Source organism: Haemorhous mexicanus, chromosome 1 (genome assembly GCF_027477595.1).
Source record: "Haemorhous mexicanus isolate bHaeMex1 chromosome 1, bHaeMex1.pri, whole genome shotgun sequence".
Taxonomy (NCBI): Eukaryota; Metazoa; Chordata; class Aves; order Passeriformes; family Fringillidae; genus Haemorhous; species Haemorhous mexicanus.
Genome location: NC_082341.1, coordinates 133,892,363 through 133,910,115, shown reverse-complemented (window position 1 = coordinate 133,910,115; position 17,753 = coordinate 133,892,363). Strand labels below are relative to the sequence as shown.

Sequence of the window (17,753 nt, the reverse complement as noted above, 5' to 3'; positions counted from 1 at the left end):
TGAATTAGTGGGAAGAATTGCAGCAAAAGCAGGTTTAAGTCAAAAGGACCTTGAATTATGAAGTCGCATTCCCAAATAGTTGCACTTTGCATTTTTCTGACCTGTTTCTAGGAGTTAGTTTCACAGATTCTACCTCTTCAAATATTCTACTGCTAAATTTCAGTAGCCTTCATTATGGTTGCAACCATTTACAGTAAACTTTAGCATATGGAGTTGCAGCTGCCTTGGTGGTGGTCTAAGTTAAAAGCAGCTATTAATATGGTAATGACTTTACCTGTTATCTTCTTTGAGAATTAGAATCAAGGCACTGACCTCATGCAGTTAGGCTGAGAATTAAATAGGAGTTTCAAGCACACAGAAACCCTGGACTTTGATTGCCTTTCTCTTTTGTTAAAACTATAATTCCCATATTTCTATGCAATTTCAAGCATATCTTAGGATTTCAGATAGCTGCATGAAGCTTTACACAAAAAATTTAATTTGTTACTAAACAAGGTTATTATATAATAAAATATTGTTTTCCTAGTTTGTTAGGATTATTGTCATGTGTGACACAGTAATAAAATCCAAACAGTTAAACCAGAAAACTCAGAGTGTTTCTTTGCCATATTCACCTTGGAGAAAGGTGTGAGGGATTGAATGCCATTATTTTAAACTTTTTTCAATCCCATTAAGGGATTGAATGCCATTATTTTAAACTATTTTAGCACTTGGTCAAAAGAGAATAATGATGATTTTGTTTGAATGCTTTAAATGTTTGAATATGGTTGTGTCTATATTTACTAGAAAATAGTAGTAAAGAGAAGAATAAAAGCAGTAGGCATCAAAACTCAGTGGTGATCAACTCTGAGAGAAATTTCTCAAGCTGGATCTGAAAGGCCAGCAAAGAAGACCACATAGACCAAGAGGGTGTCAGCAGTTAAGGTCTGGGCATGATGAACTTGAATCAAACACAACTTGAAGAATGGATTCTGCAAGGCCTGGGGACCCAATGTGGTCTGCCAGTGGACTTTGCCCTTCCAGGTGGAGAACCCTTGGCAATGATGTCAAGTGTAAATCAGCTACAGGATTGTCCAAAGTGTGCCTATACTCAAGGCATCACATAGCACATAGAGCATATCTGCTGGGATGACACTGCTCTTTTCTGCCTTCTTTAGTCTTGTCTAATTGATAATGAAAAGTTTGGTCAGCAAACAGATATCGGAAAAGAATATTTGCCATTTAGATATTCATATAATTATTATTCAGTGTATGTTATATTCCAGTGGGGAATAACGGCCTGGGTGTTTGGGGATGAATGCATAAACCATTCAGGAACTGTTTGATAATAATTAAGGAAATAAGATGCCTCGTGTATATAAAGTGGGCTTTTAATTATAATAGAAAAGAAATTCTTCAGAAATAATTTGTGAGATAACTTATTTCTCAAGTATGTTTTGGCAGCATTTCAAATAATGTATCAGATAGTGATCACATATTCTGTGAATGGATTGCAACTAACCCAACACATTTTACAGGCCCAGCTACTGAAGCCTAGCTCCCATGCAAATTGAATGGCATTCCGGGAATATATTGGAAAATTTCAATCTGTGTGCAAGGTTTTCTGAAATTGAGTCAGAAGTGGAGAAGTGTGCTGTTCGCTCTGACACACAAAATCCTGAAAGCATGTGGATAGGATGGTCTTTGCTGGGAGTGTGAGAAGCACTTACTCCCCTTTGCAGGAAGGTGGTGGCTGCACACTACAGTATTGGGTCTGTTAAGTCCACATTTGAGCTGGATCAAAAACTAGTATGTGAGCATTCCTGATAAATTAGCCAAACCAAATCAGCACTAGGGTTTAGTCCTCATGTTTTTATGTCATTCCTTGTCAGGAGAAAGAATAGGACAAAGGCATTAAGGCTGTCAGAAAGTTTTGTCAGAACTTTTGCATGAATTTGCACTGGGAAAGTGAAAGCTTGATTAGCTATTTTTATCATATGACTACTGCAAGTTTTGCCCCATCAGAATTTATAGGAGGAGGCTTGTGCATGTTCTGTTTAGTGAACTTTGATCTGGTGGAAAAGCCCATGCTGACCAGTGCTTATGTTTGTGGAGAGAGTTGGTGCTGCTGTTTTCTTTGTCAGTGTCAGGAGCTGGAGAATAACAGCAAGGGAGGATTATCTTAGGTTTAGCTTCCTCTTTGTTCATTTGCAGGGATATGACACTCTACCAGCAAACTCCCAGGAGACAGCTGCAAGTGTCTGAGGCCCTTATGGGATCTGGAGGCGAGCTGTTGGCAGCTCCTGGGACAGAAAAAAAACCAAAAAACCAAGGAGATTCAGTGATTCTGGCATCACCCAGGAAAGTTTTTCCTGAGTTTCTGAGTTCCAAAACATGTTGCAGTGCATATTTTGGTGTTTCATATGATAACATGAGTGTAGCTAATCCTTTTGTGTTCGGGCTTTCTCCTGAACACAGGAAGCCCAAGCTTGCTGTGTCTGTTCATTTACCATTAATACTGTAGTAACACCTGAGAGAAGATAGGAGAAATTCAGAAAATGCCACCTTAGATTACAGGCTGCTGATTAAGGTGTTTTCTCAGGAAGATGAAGGTGAAAAGGGAGATACCTTGGATTTGGTATGTGAGCAGCCATTCACATGGCTGTGAGAGGGCACGAGACTGTGTACCATGGATGGTTGTATATCACAGTTGCATGCCCACCACCTGGAAGTCCAATTATTAGAGAATCACAGAACAGCTGAGGTTGGAAGTTGTCTCTGGAGATTGCCTAGTCCACCCTTCCCCCACTCCAGTTTTGGGAATATTCCTACAGAACATGGAGTGAGTCCTACTTAGCTTTATGCTTTTGAAACCTCTAAACCTGTGATACTCTTGACAATATGACCTTTGCATATAATACCTTGGAAGTAATTATAATAAGATCTCCCTCTTGAAATACATATAATTCTTTTTAATTCTCTGTCTTGGCTTAGATATTAGTGTAATATTTGCAGTTGTTGTAAACTGCCCTTGGCAAATCGTTTCTTCTCTTCAGCTGTGAATCTCAGGCTGTATACAAAGCCAAGGGTATAGCCCACAGTTTGCATTAAGCAGCATTTGATTAGGTGGTAATAACATTAATTGGCACCCAGAATCAGTTGGCTGTAGGTGATCTGAAGTGATAATGCACTAGAGCTTCTAACATCCTAAGTCAAAATACTCCCTTAGCCTGGGGAAAGATGCAGGTGTTTGGGATAAAAGAGTGTTTTGTAAATGAAGGACTTGAACACTGTGATTCCACTTCATTACTCCTCTCCTGATGCTTAATGTAAAATGATTACTTTATTGCCACCTCTCTTCTGTGCTTTAAAAGTATTAGAAAATTAAACAGCAAACTTTAAAGACAAAATATGTCCCAAGTTATTAAAAAAAAATCAAAGCAAAGAGGCAAAAAGGATATTGAATAACTAAAAAGTAATTTAGAAACATTCCAGATTCAAGCCAGTATATCTATTACTAAAAGATACAATTATAAATGACCAGTTCTTGATTATCTTGCTTGCCTTTGTAACAACGAACCTCACAAAACAATTGCCTTTCCTGAAAGACTGTTTCAGTTTTGTGGATTAGGGGTCTTCATGGAGACAGAATATATGTATGCAGCTGGCAAAACAAGTGTCTTAGTGAATGGTAATTGTTCCCCAATTCCCACAAATCCTTTCAAAAACCATAGGCCTTGTTCTTTTTTTAAATGTTCTTTCTTATATTTCATTAACAGCTGAGCCATTGCTGAATTATATTTGATATAATCAGGAGTTAGCTTTAGCAAAAATAGCATTGCCAACTGAAGGAGTGTGAGTGTTCCAGCAATTTTGCACTCTCTGGAAAAGGAAAAAAAAACAGGAGCAAAAAATGATGAAAGCCTCTCAAATTTGTCTACACTATATATGGCCATATAAAATATTGGCATAAATATTAAACTTGACATTGTTGTGAAACTTCAGGCGTGCATTTCACCTCTTATTGTCTTCACTGAAAGCTTTCTTTCCTGTCTTTCTCAAGGGCCAGGACCATGTCCAGGAGAGATGTTCTGTTATCAGTGCATGTGCAGTGACAGAGCCAGAGCAGCCCTGGCAAGACAAGGGTGGTCTTCTGCAAATAGAGGGCACAGCACTTGGTGCTACAGGGACACTGTGGCATGGGGTGGTCAGCAGTGGGTGGGGTCAGGCTGTGGTGTCTCTGGCAGGTTTGTGTAGGAGTTTGTTTGGCCTGAAGGTTTGTGCAGGAGTTTGTTTGGCCTGCAGCTCCTGCTGGATGGGTGGACAGCGCTCCGAGCGCGCGGTGGAGGCCACTTGAGTGAGCTGCAGGATTAAACACACTCCTCTTCTTAAACATATGCACTGTGCTTGTCTGTGGTCCAGATGATTCTTATGGGATGCTCTGAGCAAGGTTTTGGTGTCCTCACTTGTACCCCAGAGTAAAATTGGTTTTCTTCATTTTTAAATAACAGGAAAGAACAAGCATAATAGAGAAGAGCAAGCAAATAATGAGGACACATAGGGTGAGTAAAACCGTGCAAAGGACAAAACAGCATTTAGACATGTAGATCAATATCTCTTAAATTATGCTATCAGAATATCTGTGAGTTTCTATGGGCAAATCATGTGTATAAAACACTGAAGAGAAATGTGTAGTGTAAACACTACAAAGATCTGATTCTTTTCCTAAAGACTACTCTGCAGTTTACATAGCTTGTGATTCCCAAACAAAGACTGGTTTTGTCAGACAGGGAACAATGTGCATTGCTGCAGGCATGAGAAAGGAGAGCTGCACTTGGAAAGTATTGCAATTATAATGGGAGTAGATTACGAAGCAGATAATTAATGATAGGGATACAGGATCTTCCCTTCCCCCTGGGATTCATTCTCACTCTGTTGGTGTAACTTATAGCCCTGAGGAACACCCTTTTTAGTTTCAAGACTCTCTTTTCTAATCTCTAGGTCTTTTGGTGTTTTATTGCCTTGGTCACAAAGGTTCAAGGAGGTCACTCCAGAAGATATTCTCTGCAAGGGATTAAAGTGACTCAGAAGAACAAAGTAATTTGGAAGTTTTTGCAAAAGCTTTCTTCCACCTTTAAACTAAAAAAGTATTTTCTTCCACCCCTACAAGACCATTTCTGAAGTGTTTTGCTTTTCTGATTTATATAATTCTTCCTTCAGGATGATCAGAAAAGAATATGTAAATTTAAATTGACTTCATAGTTCTAGCTAAACAATGGAAATGGTATATTAAAAAATGTACATGCTTGGAATGATGAATTAGTTAATGATATTATGACTGATAAATATAGCACTGCTCTTTTCAATTACATTAAATAATATAATTTTCTCCCCCAAAAGTATCTTTTGTTATTAAAAATAAGATTTTTATAATAAATATTTTAATAAGATGAAGAAAATTAACTGACAGAGGATGACACTTAATAGGGTAGATCAGTGTGTGAGATTTATTCCTGAAAAACTTGGGATAGATATTGAATATAGTTATTCACAAGACTTAAGAAAGCAACACAAATATTGCAAGCGGAGAAATAATTTTTAGATTTTGAATTGTTGACTGGTCAAGTATAGAAGCAATGGATAAGAAGCATAGGTTACTATCTTCTTTAGATTATCTGATACAGATTGTTTTTCACTTAGTGTCTGGCCTGTAAATAGAAATCTTCCAATTTGCATGCTAAGCACATATATACGAGCAAGAGAAGACTTGTAAGTGGAACACAGCATCACCTTGAAGTCTTCAAAGTTATTTGGAGTCATCAAAACAGTAAGTCAAAGTATCATCAAAGCAGTAAGCAGCACAGCCTCCACACAGCAAAATGTAAATAATTAGCAGAGAACCATCTGTAATGCATTATGAGCAAGTGTGTTCTGGGTATTGATCTATTCAGGCATACATGTATTAATGTAGTCAGTGTGTTGGGGTATGTCACGCTGTACAGACAGCTAAAAAAGAGGAAAACTATTTTAAAAGCTTTTAATTTTCCTGCCTACTCTAGCAGTTCTGCATTTTTGTCTTACGTAATATTAAATTTAAACTTCATTGATTATATTTGTGGGAAGATAACTCTTTCAGTCAAACGGTATGGCCTCCTGATAAGGGTAAAAAAGGCTTTTATCTGGTCACTCAACCCCCTGTGGTTTAACAAGCGTGCATATTGTCCATTCAATTAATGTATTTCATTGCAGAATAAAAAAAAATTAGGCAAGTTTTATAATTGCTGAGGTTGCTGGAAGAAAAGGTATATATATTCATGAAGTGGGCCCTGGACTTTGATGTTTTGCGTAATATAAGCCCTAGAACCTCACCAAAAGACAGTCTTGCTTAGAGAAAAATGCTGACTATATGGTTTAATAAAAAAATGGAAAATTTTATTGATTTTATAGTAAAATTATATATGCAGACTTGTTTAAGATTGAATAATGTTTAATTCATAGCTGATTCCATTTATTTTGCAGAAGGTTTCGTGCAGTTCAGTGTTGCTGAAAAATAGTGTTTCTGCAGTCAAGCTTAGGGCTTGTGATATGGTAAGGTTGAATAGTGTTGAAATATATAATAACTTAATATGCATAAAATTTGTGTTTTATGAATAGCATACAGATATAGTTTCACTGAGACCTCAGCATTTTTCTCTAGCAAGTCTAACAGCCTTTTTTTTTAAAAAACAATCGTACTGTAAAATTTTGCATATCATATTCCTTTAACTTAAACCTCATGGGGTATTTTTTCATGAAAAGGAAAAAAAAATGTACCAGGCACTTAGGAGAGGGTACTTCCCATAGCAGTGTTTCTATGGGTGAAGGTGAGGAAAGAGGACTCAGAAGCAGGAAGACAAACAGGTGTAGGTATTATCATGTCAGATATAAGATAATGATATGGGAGAGAAATTGGCCAACACAAAGTTATTCAGAGAAACTTCAACACAACCAAGAAGCAAGTCACTTGTCTGGTCCCAAGTCCTATCACAGGTTCTTAACCACAAGACTGGTTTTCCTTCTTCAGTTGCTAATAATTAATAGCATTCTGAAATTATAATTTCACTCAGCCTTGTTTCCTGTTGTGCTGGCTGGTGGTTTTCAGTGTAGCTAATATCTTACCTCTTATTTTTCATTAATTGGTTGGCATTTGATTAGCCACCAGCTCCCCAAACCACAGGGAGTTTTGTATTTGAGCAAGCTGAGGTGAGAATTGAGTCCAATATATGTTATTTGAGTGCAGCTGAGCTGGAGATTCAAGGTGTTAAGTACTTACTGAAGACTGTTCTTATAAATCAGGTCAGTCTGTGTATATACAACTGTGCAATTTGAATTAATATGCTTCTGCATGTGCTGTATTTTAATAGAGCTGGACAAAGGAGGTACAGTAAGGAGCTGAGTAACTCAGAGAAAGCCTAAGCTGCCTTAATGCCAGTGGGACAAAAATATCACCATATTTACCTCAGTGTAACAAGTTTTTTAAATTTGCATGTTTGTCTACCCTGAATGTGAAAATGGAGAAGTGAGGTAATATGGGACATTGGGTTTGTTGCTGTGCTTTTGCTTCTGTTTGCAACTATCATCTTGCTTTTCTCCCTCAGCTAATATTGAATTGAGGACACCTTATAAGAAAAGAGGTTCTACAAATGTCTGCTCTGTTCCCTAAGGAAAGATTTTTTAAAAAGATTTTTGCCTTTTTTTTCTCTTTTTTTATATATGGTAAAGCAAAGGGCTCCAATTCACTTCTGGCTGATGTTGAAAAGGGCTTCTTACAATTTGTCTCCCTTTATGTTCTGTACCCTCTGCAGTGCCCTTTTGCTGCCTGAATATTCACTGCATGGCAGAGGAACAGAGATCCCATAAGTGTGAAACAGAGTTTGCAACGTTTTGGAATCAAAATACTTTAGCACTAAAGCTTCCTTTTTTCTAGCATTATAGGAAGAAAAGAGTCCATAAATTTGTAAAGCGAGTCACTAGCTTAAACGTCATACGAACTGTGCTTGTCATACAAATTTGGGAAATGATTTACAGGCTGAAAATATTATCAATTGAGCTACAGTGTTATGTAATACCTGAAGTAACTGCTTACCCTGCATTATTCAGAAGCATGTGTTTATTAAAGAAAAACAAATTGAGCTCAACTTTGGTGTTTTGTTAAATTTAAAATGGGGGGAAAACTGACAACTAATCAGTCAGAGCTTGTGAAAATGATTTGTGACTAGAAAAGGGAAGAGAAGGGAAAAAAAAAAGACAAGGGGTGAGAGGTAAACATTGTACTGTGCAGATTGGTTGTGCTTTATTCTGGAGCAAATTTGTCCAAATGTGTATAAATGTGGTAGCTCAGTAATAAATGAAGAGCAGGAGAATACAAGCAAAAAAATTAGTTGAATTCATAGAGTCATCTGTATTTTAGTTAAGTGGATGCTGTAATATGGTAATAGAATGTGAATGTGTTACCTACATATCCTGTTTTAATGAACATTGCTTCATTATACTGCTGTAGTGAATGTCTCTAATTTACAAGAACATAAGAGTGTATCTTACTGTGAGGAAAAAAAAATATACTTATTAAACTGCAAGCATGCCATTTTGACAACCACATACACACACACACACACACATGCATGCATATGTATAGAAAGTATAAAATAATTAAAATATTCCTGAACCCATGCATACAATTTCATTTTTGTAATATTCATTTCATCTGTTGTAGAGAAATGCTGTTTAATTTGAATGAGGCTGTGAATTTTGCAAAATGAGCTGGTAATAGCATTTTACTTAAACTTATGGCATCTCTGTTCATATTGTATAGTTCAGGAATGGTTTCTTTATAATTAAAGTGTCAAAAAACCACATTTGAATCAAGAATGATGAAATTCATTCAGGATGATTTGCTAAAGAATAATAACTTTAAACTTTCTCCGTTTAAACAGAATTGTTTAGGCTCTCTCATCAGCTGTCCAGGGTTTCCTTATTTCCTTTTCCAGCTACCCTAGGAAATGAACTGGTCTCTTACAATGCTTTCTTTATTTCCATATGCTCTGCATATTACACACATTTTATGGGTCAGTTATTGGAGGCTGTTGTACCGATGATTTACAGGAGTATTGGTAAATACTTTTAAAACTTTACTGAGTAGGTAAGAAGATGCAATATATTGCACCACCAGTACAGAGAGCATAATCAGTGAAAGTCCAAATTTTTTTCAGAAATGTGGAGACTTCCAGGAATCCAAGTTGATAAATGTGAATTTTTTGGCATGTTGAACTTGACTCCACAATATTTGGCTTATTAGTTCACTGCTGAGCACAGGATGGTACCTCTGGCCTTGATTCAGCAGTCTTTAAATAAATGGATAAGTGCTCTGCAGAATCAGGGCCAGGCTAGTGTGGTGTCAATATAGGGCATTTTGGGTGAAAGAAAATGTTGACCACAGGGGGTTGATTTCTTCTTCCTCGTAGGGGAACAAATCTGAAATAAATATACAGAAACAGTAGCAGGAAAGAAGATGGACTGAAAGGTTTTATCTAAAATTAGCCTTAGATTGCATGTTCAGAGCAACAGTGCTTGTTCTGTGAGATGGAAAAGATATGCTTGACTTCAGGATTATTTTTTTAATTACACAGTGGGGTTGTATATAATAAGGGTGGGATTTGCTGCACCTTAATGGCTATCAGAAAGCTGTCTGGTCTGAGCTTCTGTAGGTGGAAAGAGACAGCCTCTCTCTAGGAGCTGATTTATCCTGTTGTAAGGTATGTGTGGTTAATTACCCCCCAGAGCTGCTGCTTCATGGAAGGAAACGACTGGACTCTAATCAGACAGAAGCCAGGTGAGATAAAGAAGATGCTACCTGACTAAATAGGAAAAAAAGTTTATTACACAGGTGTCTGTCTTGTCTCTTGCCCAGCAGAATTAAGACATGAAACAAAGGAAAGAAATGAGGTTTACAATTTACCCCTATGCCTGTGTGAAGCAGGTGTCTGAATACGAGCCAAATAGCCGGCCCTTGGATCCAGCTTAATTTCTGGAGAATGGCTGCTGTAGCAAAAGCTCCCAGTGTTCCTCACATTGACCTAGTTTTCAGTTATCTAGTGACTCTGTGCTAATGTGACCCAGTATTTCTTTGCAGTTCCCTGTCTGGTGCATTTAGATTTTTTTCCTTTTTGTTTACCTTTGGTGTCTATACTCACCAGACACCTAATCCTGCAAAGCGTTAAATCCCGCATGGGAGGTAGGGGCTGTTCTCTTTTCTCATCTAGCAGGAGTCAGGCTGCCCCATTTCTCCCAAGATTAGGCTGGATAACAGACAGGTAAGCATAAACAGCATTGTAGCTGGTTTTAGGATTGCACCCCAGCAAAGGTCAAACATAATGGTGCAGTGAAAATAAAGCATTTTGAGTCATTTATTCCTTTAAAAAGGTTTGTATCATCCATGCAGCTGCAAAGCCATAATGCTTTCATTAAAAGTCACATCTGTGCTGAATTAAAACAGGAGCCTTTTCCAGCCAAGGAGTATTTGTCAGCTTGAAAGTTTTTCTCTTAGCTCCTGAAGCTTTTTTCCAAAATCCACGGGCTAAGACAGAGAGCAGACCTTGTCACGAGCTGGTACCGAGGTTTAAGTACATTCCTGCTCTGTTATTCACCGTCTGGCTCCAATTTAGAGGTACATCTCCCTTGTGTTCACTTTATTAACCTACATATGACTGGCTTTTTTGTTTAATGTGGAAATGAAAAAAAGAGACTCTGGGCCCAAGAAAAGTAGTCTGAAAACATCTTTTTCCAGATTTTCTGTTCCTTGTGGCACATTAACCACTTGCATGGAATGTTTGGTGGATAAAATATATTTTAAAAGACGTTTTTTGAGAGTAGGCACTTTTAGCTCTATGTGAAAAAATTTAAACAATCACAAAATCTTAGTCCTCTCATCTCCCCTATCTTTTTGAACCCATTTACCACTTTCTACGATAACTGACTTCAAAGATGTAAATGTACCAAATCAATGAAAATTTACTAAGTGGATAGAAGAGGATAGCCAAAATTAAATCCTCAACTGAGAGTGCGTCTGCAGCATGAGCCCAGCAGCTGTGTGCTGTGTAGCTGCACCAGTGGAGGAACAGATGTGTTTTCCTCAACACACTGCTGGATGCCTGTTCCACAAAAAGCCACCACACAAGCTACTACTGAGTTTTCTGTCTGATGGGGATGAGACCCAGCAAGTGGGAGGATTTGAAGGAGGAACTGAAGGTATTGTGGGAAGATCTGTACTGGATGGGAATGTAAGTGTGGGTTGCTGGGAAGTAATGTTTAGGGCAAGAGACTTTGCTGCTTCCACAGCTCACAGGCCAGATGACTTAGAAGAAGGGTAGAAAGCTTCAAAATTTTTCTTTTCAGTGTGATCACTTAGAAAAGGACAACAAGCAGCTGTCTGTACAACAACTGTAAACAGAGACCCAAATTAAGTTGGGTTTCTAAAGCACAGCAAATTATTGGCTTACTGAAATTTTCTTTTTAAATGCAAGAGCAGCAAAGCTTTGAGAACTAGGAAGAAAAAGATGGGCGTATCTTTATCAACAAAGTGACAGCAAATAATGCAATGGGACAAGAAAGGTAACCTACCTTTTATGCAACTGTGCTGTCCAGGAACGTCTGGTATTAGCCAAGCTTCCTTGTGCTGATCCTTGTATGACTAGGAAGAAAAATGCCCTACCCTCAAGGATCTTTATCTATATTTTCTGGGTAAAATAAACAAACTTCCACAATTAGTCAGGCTTTTAATGCCTAACATACATAATATATTTGTATAAATTAACTATTTATCTATACATGTGTATACATAAAAAATTTTGAGTGTGCCTTCAGTCCTTTAAAAAAGGCTAACAACACTAAGAGATCAGATTTTACTTTAGAAACAATAGCATTTCAACTGTATTTTCCCTTTCTTAATCTAACACCCCACATTGCTAGTGCCAGTGTCTTCCCCAGTCACAGAACTGTGCTCTTATTTTTCCCAGTAAGGACTGTCATCTCAGAGGAAAAGTTGTACCAAGGTTTCCTCCAGGTTTTTGGCTGTGCTGCTTCACAAGGGAAATATTTTGTTTGAAGAAGATATTTGGATGTAATACAAACAGTGTGAGGAGCTTCCCTCTCTGCAGAGGAGAAGGGGAAACCACCTCCAATTTTTTTTTTTTCATGAGACGTGGCAGATTTTCAGGATGTGTTTAACAGCGCTGTGCTGATTCTCATATCCTGGGGAGAAGTTCTGGCTCTGTGGAAGCTCCCATCAGTGCTCCTGCCAGCTCCTGTGAAGTGAAGCAGAGGCAGGACTCCCAGGAGCAGGGAGGAGCTCATTTCTTCCTCCATACTCTGGAGTGAGGTTTTTGGGGGGGTTTCCTCTAGAGCCTGTATCATGCCAGGTCTCTGAGCTCATGCAGCTGCAGCTCTCCCTTCCTCTCTGCTGTGGAATAGATAACTTGTTCCCATTGCATATTTTTATAGAAATAAATTTAAGGAAAATACCCCTGAAGGTAACCTTTGACTTAGGTTGTCCCTCAGGGTTGTTGATTGCTTAACCTTCTCCTTCTGAAATTATTTAAAAGGAGAAGAGGATGGAGATAAATGTGAGGGAAAGCAGTATTTTTCTAAGCAAAACAAAGGGTATTGAAAAATGAAAGTTGATGAAAGAAACTTTTCTGACACAGTCCAAGCTGGCTTTGCAATTTTCTTCACCCTGTAAGGTTTTGCTGCCCCATATCTCTTGGGAGCAGAGGAGGAGATGGGCAGCCTGTGCCCATGTTTCTCCCAACAGATATTCTTGGAGTAGTAGTAGCAATCAATAATGAAGCACACTTTGATATTTCTAGGTTCCAGTAATTGACAGTTTTTGAATTTAACTGTCAGGTGCAAACATTAAAGAGGATGAAAGGATTTCATTATTGCCAAGTTGCAATATTGTTCAGAATCCACTGTCTCTGGAGGCTGACTGGGCTCCTGTTCTTCTTTCCTTGCAAATTAAAGGAAAGAGGGCTTCAACAGAATTCCCCACTACACAGATTTTGCTAGCTAAGAGTAGGCATCTAGAAAATTAGAGAAAAGAAAGTTAAACACTGATGTCGGTAAACTCATAGCAGAGGAAATTTGTATGCTGAAAAGCTGTTAATTCAGTGTTTGTTTTATCTTACTGTTTATTGGCTCATTTTAATTTCCAGTAAATTTAGCCTTTGGAGCCTCTGAACTCAGGAAGAAGTAATTATTTGTTTAACAATAAAATAGTTTCTTCATGCCCATCTTTCTCCTTGTGTCTCATCACACAGGAGGGGTGGGGTGGTGGGGCAGGGGTGTCACTGTAACCACTCCTTCACTGGAGAGGAGATGCAGATGATCTCCTGGAGCTGTTCATTACCACTCATTGCCTTGTTTACCACTGGAAATAGATGCAAGGTGGATGCTGCTGTCTGATGCAACATTGCGTGATGGAGTAACGTGTGTGGGTGAAGACTTGGGTGAAACATCTTCTTCCCTGACAAGCTTGCTGTGAGGAAAGCACAGGGAGAAAAGCTCCATGGGGCTTTCCTTGTGAGTGTTCAAAGAACAAGGCATTTCCCTACTTCCCCTGGAAGAGAGAAAACCTACAGTACATAAACATGGAATTAGAAAGAGTTATCTTTATGTTTGCAGGACCACAGGTTCACTGCTTAAAGGATCTAGAAAGTGGAGGTAAGAGATCCTGGCAGCCCCAGGCCACCAGTGCCCAGGACACTTGGCAGTGTTTTGGCTAGTTAGCCCTGAAGTCAAGCAGAAAGGGGAACCTATGCTCTTGAACCTCACTTCTTTAGGTTGGGGATGTTGGTTCAGGTGTCTTTCCCCTGTGAGGTCACTGACTTCTGGGTGGAACTTCGTAGGATTCAGACCCTTGTCAGTTAACACTGGTTGGAAGTGGTCAAGTTGATTCTTGGAGCAAATGTGGACAAATGCTTCTGGACAGGAGGTTAGTTGCCTTTAGGTGCCTGAGCAGGGTTTGTGGGATTGCTATTTGAACAACAACACCTAGACTTGTCAAGGGGATAGCTCAGAGGTTTGGGTCTGAGTACAAAAGCACTTGCTTTTCAAAACTGTGTGTTTTCCCTGTATCTCCAAGTACAGGTACAGATTCCTCTCCTCAGAAATGCAATGTTGCATCCACTTGCTTTGCAGTTCTCCTTAGCTGTCTAAGAAAGTCCCTCACTGTTTGCATGTCTTTTGGACAGCTGCATGGAGTGATCAGGATTTGCATCTCTGGACATTATTTGGGACTAGGAAAGGTGATGTTGTCTGTACCTTTTCCTATCTGTAGGCTGCACTTTACCTCTGGTGTTCTCAGAAGAATGTTTTTGACCCCCATTTAGTTTTCCTTTGGACTTTTGTCTAAAATTAATGCATGCCAAACAAGTAGCCTGCTTAAAAAGAAAAAAACAGAAGGAAAAAAAAAGAAAAAAAAAAAAGAAAAAAGCCAACCTAACAGCAAAGTAACAGCAACAATAATAATAAAATCCTAGTTCTTGCTAGGTTGCAGTCTCAATGCAATCCACTTTGACTGTAGCTGTGTCAAATTGCTGTCTGAAAATGACTGCCCTATTCATCTGTTAATACTGTTAGAAAGAAAGCTACAACTGTACCTATCAGTGTAACTAAATTAGAGCAGGTTCACATAAGGCAGGCACACATAAAAATGTACTTATGAAACAGATGTATCCCTCAACAGGAAAATGACAGCAATTCTGATAAAATGCTTTTATTATTTACTTTCAACAAGTATCTATAACTGCAGCTTGACTATTGTTGAATCATTTCAATAATCTCGTTATAGGCCTGGCAATAAAAGGAAAAGCACTTCAGCACAGTGAAATGGCCTGGCTTCTGACATCTTCAGTGGCATGTCAGTGATACAGTGATGGTTTTTTCAGCTGTCAAAACAAACAGCTGCATTATTTATCCAGGTGATGAACTGCTTCAAAGCAGTGCACGTCCCTTGTGTGGAAGAAGGCAGCTTGCACAGCTTGGACCCTGCTGGTAGGGATGGATGGATGGATGGATGGATGGATGGATGGATGGATGGATGGATGGATGGATGGACTGCAGTGTGAGGGAAGCCTCAGTTGTGCTGGGTGCAAGGGTTGTACTCGTGTCTCTTGGAGGTACACACAGCAGTGTGAAAGATTACGTCTGGAAACAGAAAAATTATTTTGGTCTTAAACTGAGCAAGCGTTTGCCTGCTATTTGCAGGCTTCTGCTTTTTATATGCTGTAAAATTTATGGTCCACTTGCAAGTTCCTCTAAAACTAGTGCCTAGAGCATGTCCTGTTTCCAGCCTTAAGTTTTTTGGTATGGATTGTGTGCATTTTGAAAAGGGATGCAAAAGGAGATGGAGAGTTAGCATTTATGCATTCAGTGTCTTTCCAGGTTTCATGGGTTTCAGAAGAACTGTGAGATGACAGCTAAGTATATGCACAAAGCACTGCAGTTGGCAAATATAGAAGTATCTTTTGCTATCTATAGGAACACAGAGAAATAGACTCAGTGGCTTGAATATAGTCATGTAGGTTGCTTGTGGCAAGCTAAGTACTATCTTTAGAGTATTTAATTTTAATCTGCTACAAAATAAAATCTATTCCACTTCAAAAATGTAAAACAGTTTATTTTCATTTGTTTTCAGACTTGCAGAAATTTTCAGAGCAGAGAAGGAAGTTCAGAGCATTTTGGAGCTGGAAATGTCTAAAAATGTTCAATAGTGGACAGTATCTATAAGAAGTGGTATGCAATGAAAAATATAATGTCAAAAAACCTGTTCTGATTCTTCTGGTAATTCTGGTGATTGCTCCAGGTGGCTATAAAAATGCACTCTTTAGCAGAGTATGTTAAATTACAAACTCTGGTAAGGAAAGTGTTAATATTTCTGTAGCAGCATCACATTTTTATTGTGTATATTATTCTAAATAGTAGAACTTTCAGTTTTCTTAATATTCAGCGTAAGAACATACTGCAACTGAAGTCTTAAGCTTTTTAATCTTTAATATATTTTGAGGATCTTCCAGTGAAACTAGCTATAGGAGTTCTGCTTTTTATAATTGCTTAAATTTATACTTCCTCTGCTATATTTATATCTCTACTTTTAGTAACTATTTCTTCTTACATTTTGCTTTAATATTTGTTGATCAAGAGAAAAATTAGTGTATTTTTAAAATATATGTTTGGAATTTATAAGTTTCTGAAACTTCCTCCCCTTACTCTGAACACACTGTGATTAGATCCTACCCAAAGGAAAATAGTTATTCTGAAAATTAGAAATAAAGCCCATAACCATTTTCTTTTTGTTTTCCTTTCATTTCAGACAATGGCAAGTGAGAAAGTGCTCCATATATCAAAAATGTACAATTTTAATCTTTGCTATTCCAAGAAGCAAGAAAATTTATTGAATTTTGAAATGTTGTCTTCAGTCAGGATCACATACTTGGACAGTTTGAGCAGAAGATTTCACAAACATCTCAGGCAGTTGCCTAAGCTCTTCCCCTGCATGCTTAATGAGTCTCTGCCAAAATATTTCAGGCAGCAAATAAAATTGCTTCTCCTTTGAGAGCTCCCATTGCCTTATTTCCTTGCTCAGCCTGAGACCCCCAAAGGAGGGCTTTGCATGGGGAGATTATAAATATCTCAGCAGAACAGACATAGCACCTACAGTGAAAAAAAAAGGAAGGAGGGAGATGGGAAATTTGGGATATTTTTGGGAAAGGTGGGTTTTTTTCCTTTTAGCAGGTGCCTCACTGATTCTGACTCAGATTAAGTAAGGTTTACATCTGGATCTCTTTTATAAACCACAAGTAAGCTTCATCGTCAGCTCTACCTGATTGATAGTTCCAAATACTTTCAGCTCTAAAAAGCTGTTTTCTTTAAGGTGACATGAAAATTGATTTCTGGTCAAACCAAATATTCTGAAATGCCCATCCAAAGCCTCTAAATGGAGACGCCAATACTGTATCAGTGAAACCTGGCAAATGCAGGGGAAAAAAGTTTACTCATTCTGCCTACAAGAGCTGTGTAAACAAAAACAAAACAGTCTTTCAGGACAGAACATGAAGAACTGGCAAGCAAACACAAGTGTAACAGAGAAGATTTCTAGGTCACCCAACTGCCTAATTGCTGGCAGCATCTCTGGATTTTTGCAGCATGTCTCTCTAGCATAGTCCTTAGGAAAAAAAAAATACTATATATTGTAAAATAGATGCAAATCTAAAGCATTTTGTATTCTGTAGACTTCAGCTTTTACCTACAGTAGGATTTGTGAGAGACTTGCTCTGCATGTTGAGCTAAATAGAGCAACCTATCTGTTCATGACATATTAAAATTTAATGATTAGTGAACTGCAAAAGTATTTTCATCTTCCAGCTTGATCTGGGGGACAATGGTGGCATTACTCACTGCTTTCTAGGGACAGTAATGAAAACCCTGGATTTTGTATAGCCTTGTACTTGCAGTGTCCATTCTGTGCTGCTATGGAATTATTTAGCCATTCCCTTGACTATTGGGATCTCATCAGCAATGTTTGATATCCAATTCTTTAACAGTATTATTAACACTTGATGGGATGGAACTAGGATATTTTTAACCTCTGCTAACAAACTGCATTAAAATGAAATACCAGAATAAAAAAGCAAAACAACAGGAAAAAAATCCCCAAACCTCAAACCTACTGGGACAATAAATAG

At 38.2% G+C, this 17,753-nt stretch overlaps 1 protein-coding gene across 1 annotated transcript in view; it reads left to right on the top strand.

The window, feature by feature from the left end:
- Positions 1-17,753, top strand: part of TRIQK (triple QxxK/R motif containing) — a 156,721-nt gene that overhangs the window by 82,181 nt on the left and 56,787 nt on the right. Inside the window, exon 4 of the mRNA XM_059863553.1 lies at positions 4,491-4,541. Coding sequence (XP_059719536.1) covers positions 4,491-4,541 — 51 coding nt within the window. The remainder of the gene's footprint in view (positions 1-4,490; positions 4,542-17,753) is intronic.